General features: G+C 41.4%; 1 protein-coding gene across 4 annotated transcripts in view; it reads right to left on the bottom strand.

Moving 5' to 3' along the window:
- Positions 1 to 11,895, bottom strand: part of RAB28 (RAB28, member RAS oncogene family) — an 89,971-nt gene extending 78,076 nt beyond the window's left edge. Inside the window, exons 1-2 of one of the 4 annotated variants that reach the window (XM_073342490.1) lie at positions 11,522 to 11,895; positions 2,899 to 2,995 (exon numbers count right to left, since the gene is read on the bottom strand). In XM_073342490.1, the coding sequence (XP_073198591.1) occupies positions 2,899 to 2,995; positions 11,522 to 11,596 (172 nt within the window). In that variant the 5' untranslated portion in view covers positions 11,597 to 11,895. The remainder of the gene's footprint in view (positions 1 to 2,898; positions 2,996 to 11,521) is intronic. The other 3 variants (XM_073342489.1, XM_073342487.1, XM_073342488.1) reach the window with 3 other exon arrangements.
- Between the last annotated feature and the right edge of the window lie 2,458 nt (positions 11,896 to 14,353).

The following is a 14,353-nucleotide window of genomic DNA, read 5'->3' as shown; positions in this document are numbered from 1 at the left end:
CATTAAATTTTACTTTTGGCATAAAATGTATTTATCTACTGACCAATTTAAAGGAAGTGTATATTAACTCATGAGTGGCAATAACAAAAAAGTTAACTATACATGAAGAAAAATGTCAACAGTTTGCTTTTTTACAGCTATAGTATGCTTTCTCCAAGCACCAAAATGAATGTACCAGTAAACAATTAAAGCTAAAGAATTCCAGAAAAATTGCATAGAGTCTATTGATGACAAACAAGAAAATTCAAGTGGAGTTTTTTGTTTGTTTGTTTATTAATTTGTTTTACACACACTTAGTAGAAAATGGCATGCATTGGGATGCAAAAAATGAGTAAATTGGAACATATAGGTATATAGGTTGCTTTTGGTCTGAACTGAAGCCACTAAAAGGATTCAACAGTGACCTTTGTAAAAGTATGCTTGGTGCATTGGTTAATCTTACTTAAAGCGCTGCACAGTCCAGATGAAACTAAAAACACAAGTCTGCCTACTTCTTGTACTGAAGACTTAAAAAATCCTTTTCACAGTAGAACCCTGTTTAGTGAACTGTACCCACAACCTCCCTGCAAGTATTTTGACTATGGCTCTTAAGAAGCTCTATCAGCAGAACCTCTGGCTAACAGATTGACTATTTAAAGCCATAAAATCTGTAGAGTGATTGCATCCAGACTTTACAGAATATTGGATCATGAAATATACTGAAATGGATCGGTATTTGGAAAATAATTACCTGGAAAAAATTTCATGGAGAACACTAAAAATCAAATTGTTCACAATTACACTACTCAAAAATACTTGCAAAATGTATTAAGTTGTTATTTTATTTGAATCATCAACTGGTAAAATGTTATTCCACTTCTTACTGTAAAATTATATCAGTTACTAAAAAAATTGAAAAGTATAAGACTATACTGGATAAACACAACATTCCAAACCAACATTTCATTTTTATCTACTAATATTAAGTTCCTATTTGTTTTTAAATAGTTTTTATGGGGATGGAATAATACATATTTCTGTTTGGTTTTAAAACTATCATTTCAATTTTGAAAAATCTGCTTACATTTAAAATCAACACATAAATTAGTGCTGTTCCGAAGTCAGTTATCTACCAGCTGTCCTACTAAAGGATGCAAACTAGTGTATGTTTTTCTACTGATATTTGCATACTTTTGTCTAGTTATATGAATTCATCTTTAGAGAAATATTAATAACTTTGAATAAACAAAACTAATAGTTGCAATCAATAAATTAAAAGAATCCATTTACTGAGGAAGTGCATTCCATAGTTACTTTTTGAACTTTAAAACCTTTCCCCCCCAAAATCTGACTTTTCCATAAAAATGAGACAGAGGGACACAGTGAGAAACCAAGGGAAAAATGCATCTTTCCTGATATAAAATGTATTTATTTTACAAATACAGAAATAAGAAAATATACATGAGCAGTCACTATTCTATATGTTTGGGTGTGATTTACACCTACACTCTTATTTTGAAACAAAATAATTATGGAACAAAACTATTATGAATGGGGACAAAAGTATTATACTTCTCCAAATTTTCCACCCAAAAGGAATATTTAGAAACTCAACAACTAATAGCTTCTGTATGTTTAACCATTGGAAAAAACCTTGCAAAAGTACAAGTTCTCAGCATACATGCTGTATGATTTGTGTACACATTCCATTTACAAGTGCTGCTGTAAGTATTCTGCATAGTTGTATTTCTAGAAGAGCAGGCAGGACAATAAAAAATTACTCTATCCATTTTATACAGAAATAAGCACACAGAGTTGGAATTTGCGTCAAGTCATACACAAAAGAGTACAGTGGAATAACTAATAAAATAATCTTGAAGAACAGAATCCTTTTACGTACTCCTGCATTCTATATCACTTGGGGGGAAAATTAACATAACATTTAAAAATTATTGGCAATATAGTTTTAACAAAATGAAGTTCAGAACACTGCATGTTTTCATGGAAGATTGCAAATTTCTTTTCTAGTTTGCTACTTGTATGTTACCAAAATAAAGACAGAACTTGCATCAACTTTATCATACCTGACTGCAACTTAATACTTAAAAGTGCTTTTTCCAGCTTTCATTTATTAAGCTCACCAGGGTAAATTGCTTTTAATGGAATACTTTCATGCTTACAAATTGAACAGCCACAATGAATGAATGGTTCTTTTTATACCCCCAATTGTTCAGAAACAAACTTTAAGCACTAACCATTCTTTTTTTATTATTTTTTGCATTTTCCATGCAGTGTGTGCAACTGGCATCTAAATAGTTTCTTTGCCGTCGTGAACTGAAACATCTTGAATGCTCAAACTGTATTTTTATGAGTGCCGAGGGACGTTAAATTTTAGTGGTCTATTAAATGCCAGCAATTTCATGCTGCCTTGCATAAAACAGCATTCACATATTAGAGCACAGCGATTCCATAGGTACATTATACTTCTCCCCCACAACCGAAATACAAGTTCAGTGTATTTTATCTAAAAAACTAGATTTATTTCAAAATGTAAAGATATTTTCAGTTAATACATAATTATATTTGGTTTATGTTGTGTATTATACTACTATCCACTTGAAGAGGTTAATTTTAATAGGGATACCAAAAAGTAATATTTTTTAAAATGTGGCTAATAATGGTTCTAGGAAAATAACAATCTTTAAAGACATAAACTGCCAGTACACAATCCTTTTTCACTTGGTGTCTACATAATAAGAAATCCGAGAGAAACTACCCTCAATAGCCAAATTAATTGTTCTATTTAAAAACATCTGCATGAAAAGCACTAGCTTATGTTATGTATTTCATTCTCAAGACCTTGTCGCTGGAGTCTTACTATTACCACCACTTTCAATCTAAGACTCTATATTCTCTTACCTGGTAATGTTATTCTTTTCAAAAAGAAGTCCAGTCCTACAGTCTGTCTGTACTGTTTCCCAAAAGCTTCTTGGGCAAAACGTGTGGCTAAAGATGTCTAAAAACAGAACCATATCAAATTATTTGGTATTTTAAAGGCTGCAAACCCAATTTAAACCAGTCCTAAATCTTATAAAACAAAGGTAAACAACTTTTTAATCAACGCCAGCTAACAATATTCTATGATAGCAGACAAGCTTTCTGTCAAGTTTAAAAAATAATAAAAGTAGATGATAATGGCAAGTTATGTCAGCAAAAAAACAAAGAGTAAAACATTCAGCATGCTTCCTGTACATTTTAAAAATATTCTGATATTAAAAATGCAGAATTGTGTTACATTTTTAACTGAGTGCCAAATAGCGCACTCTGCTCCATACAAACATACGGTGATATGGTCTCTACCCCATAGGGCTAACAATTGTTAAAAAGAAAGTCCTGATTTCTACAACACAGGACCATGTGCACAGCACTAATCACAAACCTTCAACACAAGGCAACTGCTCACACAGATCCACACTGCAGGTCTGTATGGTTGCAGGGATCCACTTCCTGCACAAATGTTGCAAGATAAGGGCCTACCTGGGGACTAACCTAGTGCCTGATCCTGCAAACATTTATATGCCTATTGAGACTACACACATGAAGTTTTGCATATATTGTGTCAAACAGTACGTTGGAAATTGTTTTCCTAGTGTTAAATTTCACAAAGTTATGTCATCGTGAATGTACACGGATACATAGAGCTGCCTTTTGAAATAACAGATTTCTTAATTTTTACTAGGAACCTCAAAAAGGGCATGCTTCTAATGACTTTAATATGCAGAAAGTAACAACGTATGTATTTTCTGTTTCTTCATGACCAGTTCTAATCCATTCATCAAAGGCAATAAAAATACATGATATAATGTAAAAAGGATACAAAAGAATAGAAAACACCAGTTATATGCATTCCTAGAACTGTTGAAAAAAAAATAATGTGATGCCTTAAAAAAGTGTGATGTTGCTTAAAGAATGTATCCTATATCAAATCATTGCCAGGCATTTATCAGTCTCTTGTTAACATAACATCTACAAACTGCAGAAATTAGCCATATTTCTGCCTCTATTTGTAAGGGAAAAAAATATCAGGAAACAGCTTCACAAAGCCCCTACACTGCCAGAGACTGACATCCGAAGTGACTAAATAGGAATCTAGCCAATCTTTAAATAAACCACTAAACGACATCAAGTGTTATTAAAAATGGGTAATAGAGGATATCCAGTTAACATACAATATATTACAATAATACAAATAGTCCTGTTACTGAAAACCAGACATGTTACACTACTAATGTATTAAAAAAAAGGAGGAGGGGGGAAGAGGGACACTGTAACGCTCGCTCTTGTTCTACAACAGCTTGTACCTTTTTTTCATGAGAAGTTATTTATACATTACCACCACCAAAGGACTCCACAATTAAGGAATCAAGCATGAATAGGGAAATAGGGATCCAGAAAGTTATTTGTGAAGGAAGTAATACAAAACTTAATAGTTGCTTGATTGTATCATTCATATTCCCACCACTGTCAGAGATTAATAGGTGTCTTGAACTCAGAAGATATTTTTAGACCTGATCCAAAACCCAATTAAATTAATGAGAATCTTTTAATTTACTCTAGTGGACTCAGGCTCGTAGAGAATTAGAAAATTAGAATTAGAAAACAAGCAAACTATAATTAAATAAGCATATTCATGCCATTTGTACCACACTTGAAAGTGAAAATGTTGAGGATCACAGAGGATGAAAATCCATCTGTCACCGCAAAACTATCTGACAATTATTTTAAAGTACATATTCAAAATAAAATTCAGTAAAAATTTTGACTGGAATACCACTAACTCATTCACATTGATTTTGTAATCTAACACTGAGCATTTGATCATTTCACAAACAGTATTTAAAAAAAAAAAAAAAAAAATCTATCACCACCTCAGATGTAGGCAAGTATAAATAAAGTGCAGAAGTACACTATATAGGCCCTCTTTTCCTGTAAACTGAATGTTTAATTACAAAATAGGAACTTTTCCCTTGTAATTTCCTCTTTCATTAGTGAATAATAACTAGCACCTGGGATGAAGAACAAAATATAATCTGACTATATCATAGGGTTTTGGAATATATAAAATGCTAATTTAGATCCATGATAAATAAGCAAACCCTCCCCTGTTTTAAGGGTACAGTAAATATTAACTTTATCACTCTGTGACACCTGATATTCCCAAAAGGTTTCTAGGGGTGTTAATAAAAATAAACAACACATTCAATTAACAGCCAACCAATAAGAGCAACCAGTAATCAACAGCATGGCAAAGTTCTCTTAAATAGTTTTCCTCCACTCTCCTGAATGCAAAGGAATTTATAGCAGAAAGTCATTGACTAACTCCTTTTTTAATTTTTTAATGAATGTTAGTGCTCACGAAAGGTGTAGGATTGCCAGCCATGAAGACTGGAGTTCTCTATTCATTCACAGAACAAGTATTTATCCACAAGAACACTGACAGCAGCAGTTCAAGTCCTCTACACATGGAAAAGTTGTCTCCATGCCCATTCAGGTCCATCCACAATGCAAAAGCTCCCTGCGATCCTAAAACTATTCTCTAGAGGGGTTCTTGAGAAAGGTTTTAGGTAACAATTTGGCAGCAGCCGTGGCCTGTGTGGTCAAGGTAAATTATTTTCCATTCCAATGGTTGATGAAAGCCATTCTAGCTCAAAAGAACATTTTCTGTGACTGTTTTTAACAAGGTTTTCCCCACCCAAAAAGTTTCATTAATCTGAAGAACAATTTTGTAACATAGACTGGGTCTCATTCCATGACCTCTCTACTATGACTGCTAACTAGAGTGCCCGTTGTGTTGACAGACTCTCTATTTAGGACCCAATTCAGCAAAGCATTTAAGCACTTGCCTAAATATAAGCATATGCATAAGTACTTTGCTGAACCGGGATGGCTGACTGAATCTGGGTCTTAATGCATATGCCTGATATTTATTAAGCAGCCCAGTCCCTCCCCTTTCAGCTAAAGTTCTTGGGGTGTTGAATTAGCAATTCATATAATTAAATCATAAGAGTAGAAGAACAATAAAGAGCTTAAAAGCCAAACCAGCAGTTTTAAGAATGAGTGATTTGGGGGGAGTTCCCTACAAAACAAGGATACAGTTTAATGTAAGGGGTGAAGGACAGGAGAAGACTGCTTGCTTATATTTTTAGATCAATCACCAACTAGTTGTATCACCTGTGCTGCAAATGGTCCATAAATTGTCGTGAAAAAGAGCTCTGCAGCTCAAAAGCTTGTCTCTTTCACAACAGAACTTGGTCTAATAAAAGAAATTACTTTGTCTCTCTCATATCCTGGGACAGAAAAGGCTACACCACCACTGCAAACATTCATTTACAGACAAACAAACAAAAAAATCAGACTGTCTGAAAAACAGTTACCATCTGTCAAATGTTGGCAAGTCATGGCAAGTCATGGTATAGGCCAGTGTTTCCCCAACTTGGGACACCGCTTGTTCAGGGAAAGCCCCTGGTGGGCCAGGCCGGTTTGTTTACCTGCCGCATCCACAGGTTCGGCCGATCGCAGCTCCCACTGGACAGTGTCAGTTATGCTTTCCCACCAGCCATGTTGTGGTTATTTGTAGAGCAGGAGTAGGAACTTCCCAAAGGCTGCCCTACTTGCCTTTTCCTCCCTAGGAGGTAAATTTTTCAGAAGTGCTAATGGGACTTTGGCTGTTACCTCTGGATCCCACAATAAAGGTCTTCCATCAAAGGTTTCCACTTTACCAAACCCATTGAGAATTCACTATCACTACCCAAAAATTAATCTGTATCCCCTCTCACCTCACCCCTTCCAGTTTATCATGTCTCTATTTATAGTAGCAATGCCCACTGGACCACATTCTGTACCAGCACCAGATTGTAAGAATCTTAGTTAGATGCACAAAATGACAGAACACTGTAGGGCACAAAATGCTTTAATTTTTGTACGGGTTATGGAGTAACTCAAATATGGATAACTTTTCATTGAAGAAAGTCTAGGTCTAGTTTATAAAAAACACAGTGATCTAAAATTTTGCTTATTCCTAGTTTACAAAGCAAATAATTTTATAATTTTGTTTTTTTGGCCTTCCCACTCCACTGCGACCCAACAATGAAAAACTGTCCTATAAAAGAAAAAATGGCTGATAAATGTTTACAGACAACCTATTTATTTTCACTATCTAGGTTTGCAAGTCTGAATATGGCTCTTTGAATAGTTTCTCCATCTGCAAAATGGAGACTATGATAGTAATCTACATGATAGTGGTGGAGTGAAATTTAATTAATGTTTCTAAAGTACTTTGAGATCTTCAAATGAAAGGTAGTACAAAAGTACAAAGTATTAGGTGGGTAGTGAAGCTATAAATGCTAAATACTTTTTAGTTAGAGAAGGAAATTCCAGTTCATTAATGGCTGGAAATAGTTATATGATGAGTAGACCAATATTTACAGTACTTCCTCAGAGATCAGCAATAATGAAGTCTGAAATTATGTTGATCAATGAGGTTATAGAATGTGAAAATAGAGTCTCACTACCCCCAGGTCAATTCAAAATTAAAAAAAAAAAAGAAGAGGAAGGGGGGAGAATAGACACATCAGAAAGATCTAGGAGCAATGCACAGTTGAGAAGCCCACCTCAAAGCTGATGTACGGGAAGAGGGTTTTAGGATTCCTACCAGGGGCAGGACACAGTTAAGTTCCATCTTTTGTATCAACCTTGAGAGTAGATATCTGATAAATTGAAGACCCACACCCATCTGGAAGGGAGAGAAGGAATGTGCACTGCCCCTTATCTCCAGCCCGAAAGCCTCCTAACTTTTGGGGTGGTCCCAGCTATTTTATTCTTCCTCTAACCTCCCAGTAGGTAAGGGGATGGTGCATTTCTGCTGCTCTACCCACTCCCATGACCTTTATTTTTCCAAGAACACCTTACCCATGAATAGCTCCGGAACCTAGTTCCACAGAGAGACACAGCTTTCCCGAGCAGCAGCAGAGCAAAACTAATGTGATTTTTGTTAGTTTCACTACTGCCATGTTTCTCAACATGCAAACCAATGAGCATGTGGAAAGATGTAGAAGCAGAATCCAGAGACTGACACCATTTTTTCAATCGATATTAATGTCACTAATTTTAAAAAAGTTTGGTTTCGTTTCTGGAGGGGAGGGTTTTGACAAAAGCTCTCGTTCCTGAATTTTGTTCCCTTTTCTCTTTCCCTCCTATTCCTTCCTATAAAAGAAAGTCATTTCTTTTATACTGCTGTGTATTTTTGCTTAACTCAATCCTCCTTTTCTGTTTCAGATTTCTTTTCCTCACCTGGTTTAATCTGTTTTCCTTATTTTTGTCTAACTCATTCCAACCCCTTTTTATCACCATTTTTCCCTTAGGTCATGCATTGTTTTCCCAATTTTTTTTCTTTTTAATATTTTCTTAGCATTTTTTAAAATTTTAATCTTTTGTTTATTTTCTCCATTTTATTATACTGTTTTTCTTCTGGCCTGTGTCTTTGTACTTCTATCAGTCGCTCCTACCTTTCTATCATGCTGTTACCCTTACGTCTCTCCTCCAGGAGCAGCACTTCCACTCCTTCCCATCAAGTCAACCTGATTTAGACTCCCCAGCTACCCTGAATCGTTCCCATTTCCCTTACCACCCTGCCATGTCACCACTCAGGTTTAGCCCATCTATCCCTCCATCTCAATCTATGGAGAGTTTGACGGGCCAAACCTGAGTAGCACTGTGACATCATCTGACAGGTCGCAATGCCACTGCTGTGCACTGAGTGCTAGGTGGGCTCTCTCTCTCCAACCTTCCCCTCCAGGTCTCATTTTTCAGAACCCCCACTATACTCTTGTGTATATTTTTGTAGCAAAAAAAAATACACGTAGTGTCGTTTCCATGAGTGTTTTTCCCCACACACCTGTCATGAAATTTTCTCAAAAAGTGAATGGGAGTGAAGCATTGCTCTCTGCCTCATGAACGGGGCACGACTGAGGAGGAGAAATGGAAACACTGTCCTGGACTGCAACTGCCACTGAGCTGTCTGAGCAGTTTTGTTTTTAAACTACTGCCAGGAGTTCCACAGAATTTGAATCCTTCCCCCTATCTCCCAGGCATGACACCAGAAGACATGCAAGTTTGCTGCCTTCTTGTAAGCTGGCTGAATCATTGTTCCTTGAGAGGCAGGAGACCAGTGTTGTCAATGCTGGCCCGGAGGAAGAAAAGGAAAACATGAAGTTCTGGATCTCAGGAGGGAATGAGGGAATATATCTTCTGCCACTATTCCCATTCCTCTCCATTGACTGAAGATCATAGTTCCTGCAGAGAGAGGAATGTGCACAGTGAATGGGGGCTGAGAACGTGCACAAAGGAGGCTGGATGAGAAACATATACAAGAGGGAGGCTGGGTGGGGGATAAAGAAACTTATGCTTATACCCACACCATTTTAAGAACGAGGGGGAACAAGTGACAATACAAGAGAGGAACTCAAATGGTTTGGTCTTAAGAGGTCTCCAAATTCACCTGAACTGGCCCCCAGGCTGTATTTTTATCCCCCTCATTCAGGCTATCAGACCTCTTTTACTTTTGCAAGATTTTTCTGCAAGGCCCAAAGTTGCAAGTTCCTCTTCCTGCAGCAGAGGATTCGGGATGCAACCAGGAAAAAAAAAAAAAAAAAATGCACCAATGCTTGTAATTCCAGTTATGGTAAGAGGTCTTGCCATAAGGTGCTAAACAGCAGTAGTGAAAACGACTTCTTAGTTTGATTTGTATACTGGGAAAGCTAAGAGCAAAAGACTAGAGCAATCTTGAGCATTTATAATACGCTCCTTAAATTGTCACTTGGAATTATTTGTCCACTGATTCAAACATAACACTATTTTTATGGCATAAAAGGTTTTCTTTACAACCATTAGAGCTAGATACTCTTTCATTTAAAGAAAAGAGTAAAGTCTACATTTAGCCACTTGCCTTTTTCACCACAGAGAATTTTCCTACTGATCAATGGCAAGCAGATTTTCCAACACCTGCAAATTATACGAAGTCTTGGTTTTTCACCTGAATCATAAGTAAACCAGTTTTTCCATGTCTGAACTTTTAATTTCCTACTGGAAAGTCAGTAACAAAGGAGAAATTGTACTTTAGAAATTCACATTCATGAGGGAGATTATCAGGTATGTCTTATAAACACATTCAAGATATGTGTAATAATACATACACTATGATCACTTTTTGTTGCAAGTAAAGATCAGGTCTTATTGTCTTCTTTGGTGCATAGTGACTTGTGCTTTGCCTTATTTGACTCTAGGCTGGTCAGGGACCTCATGTAGTCCACAATTCTGTAACCATGTTATTTGTTAATTACATTCCTAACCTTCACAGAAAGAAAACCTTGAAAACGTGAACCAAAATTAAAACACCACACTGGTGACTTCCCATATCCTGAAATAATAGCTCTGACAGATATAAAGTTGCCTTATTCGTGTGAGTAGTCTAGTAGTTTTTGAAACCTTAAGAACACAACTTGAACAGCAACGTTCCTAACTAGTGCACTGTTGATTATTTCAGCAGCAACATCCAGCTAGTATGTTTGTCCCCGAACCCCAGATTCCCTCCCTCTGCCTTGCCAGAACCCCAAATCCCTTCTCAGTGCCTGTCCAGATGCCAAAAGCTGCAGCTCCCCCCACCCCCCCACCCGACAACCTCTGTGATGCAACTATGCCTTGCCAATACAAAGTGTGCAACATACCGAAAATACGGGAACAATATAGGATAAATCGGTTTTAATGTCAAAATAAACACCACAGAGGCGACTGTAGTGATTGTATTAACAACTTTTACCTTTATTAAGGACTTTTATACTTGAAGTTCAGCCAGTCTAGAATTCCTAGGTTGCCGCACCAGAGCGTGGCAGGACGCAGGAGCCTTGCCCAGCGTTTGAGCGCCGGTTGCCAGGGGGCGGAAGGGTCTAGGGGGCTGCTCGGCGCCACTGCTCTTTGCGCCCCACAAGACAGATGGGGCTGGCCACAGTAGCCTCCCCTCCCACTGCCTGTCTCGGGGGGCTGCGCTGACAGCGGGGAACCCTCATCGCTGCCATTCGCTGCCCCAAGAGGTCTCTGGAGACCCGGCCGGAGAGGCCGCTCGTGGCGCGATTGTTCCACCCCCACCGCCGCGCTGTGGGCTCGCGTCCGAGGTCGTTGGACTCCCGGGGACGGGGCTAGGGACAGCGGCCGGTCGCCTGTCAGTCACTGGCCAGATATGGCGACAACGACAGGCGCGACAGACACGAGTCGCTCGTGACGGGGGGCAGGGGCTTGGCTCTTTGAGCTACGCGAGCCGCACGCGCTGCTAGCCGCGGGGTGGGGCCGGCTGGGGGGCGAAGAAGGCGGGTCCGGTGCGAGGCCGGGGCCTGCACCCCGGGACGCTCCGCGGCTGGAGGGGACAGAAAACATCCCGGGGCGGGCTGGGGTGCAGCCCCGGCAGCGAGGGCAGACGGGCCCCGGCACTGACCTTGCCGGAGGTGCCATCCCCCAACACCACTAGCTTGAGCTGCCGGTCCGGACTCTCCTCCTCCGAGTCCGACATGGTCCCTGCGCCCGGCGGGGCAGGGCGGGGAGCGGGGGCCGCACTCACGAAGCCGCTACCGGCACAGAGGCCGAAGCCGCCATCTTCCCTGGATGCGGCCGCTGTCACTAAGGCCGAGCCTGGGCGAGACCACCGCGCGGCCGAACCGGAGGAGGGCGAGAGAGACGGGGCGGCGGCCCCAGCGGCCGCTCCCCGGCCTGGGAATCAGCTCGCTGGGCCCCCCGCGTCCCTGCACCCTCACAGCCTCTCCCCCCTCCCTGCGCGATAGTGGCTTGGCCCGGAATTCTGAGCGCTTCAATGGTTTCATCCCCTCGTGACGCCCGGCGTGGTAACTAAGGGCCGTGGAGTGAAAGGTCACGGGGCGGGGAGCGCCACAACTGGCCCCTCCCTCTCCCTTCCCCAAGGGGGCGGGACTTAGGGGATTTCCCGCCCTCTGCTTTGCCCCCCAGGCAAGGCACGGGGATTATTTGCCCTCTGCTCAGGAGGAGGGGCGGCGGGGGGCGGGGCATGGGAATTTTCGCCCCACCCCCTCGCTCAGGGGCGTGGCATTTACTCCCGTCTCCGAGCGCTGGGCGAAGGGGGTGAGCAGAGGGTTCTTTTGCCCAGGCCGCGTGGAGGCCCCCCCCTACCACCCCCCCGCGTCGCTCGGCCCTAGGAAGCGGGGGAAGGAGCTGCCGTGGCCTGGGGAGGGGAACCGTGTCCCCAGGCTGCTGCCGTCGGGCGGGGTGCAAATGAGAGCGGGGCTGGAGCCGCCCCCAGGGGAGATCAAGCCAGCGCCACCCTCCCCCGTTCTGTGCTGCTGCCCAGGTTGGGGAGCGGGGGCTGTAAGATCGCTTCTCCCCTTCCTGCCCCAGTGATTCGGGGCGCGGGCCCATGCACTGAAGCGCTCCCAGGGGAGGCAGGCAGCCCCCTCCCCCCGCAAAGGAAGAAGCCCTTCCAGGGCCTGGGCTCAGGCGGTGTGTTTCTGGCTGTAGCCATCAAGGACTAACGTGTTGGTGGCACTGCTCCCCTACAACGCAGCTGGCAGCCTGAGCCGGATCGGACCCCTTCTTGTGTGCAGGGCCGCAGGAAGGAGCCCAAGGGGAGGAAGCCATCAAACAGAACCAGATTTGAATGGCATGGGACCCTGTGTGCCAGGTCCCAATGCTTCTCCCTCGGGTTTGGCCCAGCCACCCATCTGTCATGCCAGCAGGGAAGGGGCTCTACAAGTACTCCACCAGCTGTGGTCAGCCCCCCTCCCCTCCCCCACGGTACACTTGCTGAGTAGAAAGAAAAGGAGTACTTGTGGCACCTTAGAGACTAACCAATTTATTTGAGCATGAGCTTTCGTGAGCTACAGCTCACTTCATCGGATGCATGCCGTGGAAACTGCAGCAGACATTATATACACACAGAGATCATGAAACAATACCTCCTCCTACCCCACTGTCCTGCTGGTAATAGCTTATCTAAAGTGATCATCAAGTTGGGCCATTTCCAGCACAAATCCAGGCTTTCTCACCCTCTACCCCCTACACACACACAAACTCACTCTCCTGCTGGTAATAGCCCATTACCAATGATAATAATAATAATAGCCAATTGCTGAGTAGGTTCTCAGAAGTGGGGGAGGTGGCTGGCTCTGTTTTTAAAAGGGGAAAGGTGCCAAAGGTCCTTTGTCTCATTCCCCCCATTTTCTGGCAGCTGTGTGCATTGCTCACTAAGTTCTCACTAGAGAATCTTTGATGATGATACATACACAACATAGATGAGGAAAATACTCAAAACATCCATCTTGATTCTTTTCATTATGGAGCTAGGTGAAAACACCTGTGCTGTCATAGAAGTGTAAGTCAAAGTGTAAAAAAGCAAAAACCAGCTGAGAACTGAAAAATTGGATGCTAACAGACTGTGAATCCTAGTGATTATTTAACATGGTGATATTGCTTCACACTGACTCAACAGACATTCTAGGCTTCAGAGTTACAGTCCTGGAATCTTTTTCTATAGACTGTGGTAGTGCCCAGAGAGCCACTATTTTAGGCAATGTACAAACAGAATAAAGGATGTTTCCTGTCTCTAGACCTCTGTGAGTTTGCATAGCTGGCATATAGCTTGCATATTTGGAGTTCAAAAAGGAGGCATTCCCGTTGCGTGCATTGTAAGAAGCATATTTATGCACTTCTTTAAAGCATTCCTTTCTGAAAACTGACGGTTAAAATGGCATCTAAGGGTCCCATTTTCCATCTCACAATGATTTCCAGTAAAAATTTGCTCAGTTTACATGAGGGTTTTTTTCTTACCGCAGCTCCTGCAGACTCAGCCTGGGTTCTGAGAGCTAATCTGGGTTCTTGTATGTTATTACCAGTAACGAAGATTCAGTGGCAAGAATACTTGGGATGCTGACTAGCTGGCAAGTGTCCATGGCCTGGCCTGTATTTTTGCCTAGTCTACATGGTCACTTCATAGTACAATACCCTGAAAACTATCCGGGAGATAAACTAATGCTAACCCCCACAGGAAGACTGGGAATCTCAGTTTCCTGATGTTAATACTGAGGTCTTATATAGTGCTCTTCATCAACAGATCACAAAGTGATTCATAATCTTCCATGTGTTTATCCTTATAATGCCATATGAAGTAATGATATGTCAGTCTTTTCAACTTTGGCAATTTACAACGTACCAGACCTTAACATCTCATAATTCCAATTACATTCTTGCTTCTTTCTCTCAACTTCAATTCTAGACTGATTTCTACAGCCACTATCTTGAAAAC

This window comes from Lepidochelys kempii, chromosome 4 (assembly GCF_965140265.1).
Source record: "Lepidochelys kempii isolate rLepKem1 chromosome 4, rLepKem1.hap2, whole genome shotgun sequence".
Taxonomy (NCBI): Eukaryota; Metazoa; Chordata; order Testudines; family Cheloniidae; genus Lepidochelys; species Lepidochelys kempii.
Note: the sequence above shows the minus strand (reverse complement) of the source record. Positions and strands in the feature narration are given on the sequence as shown.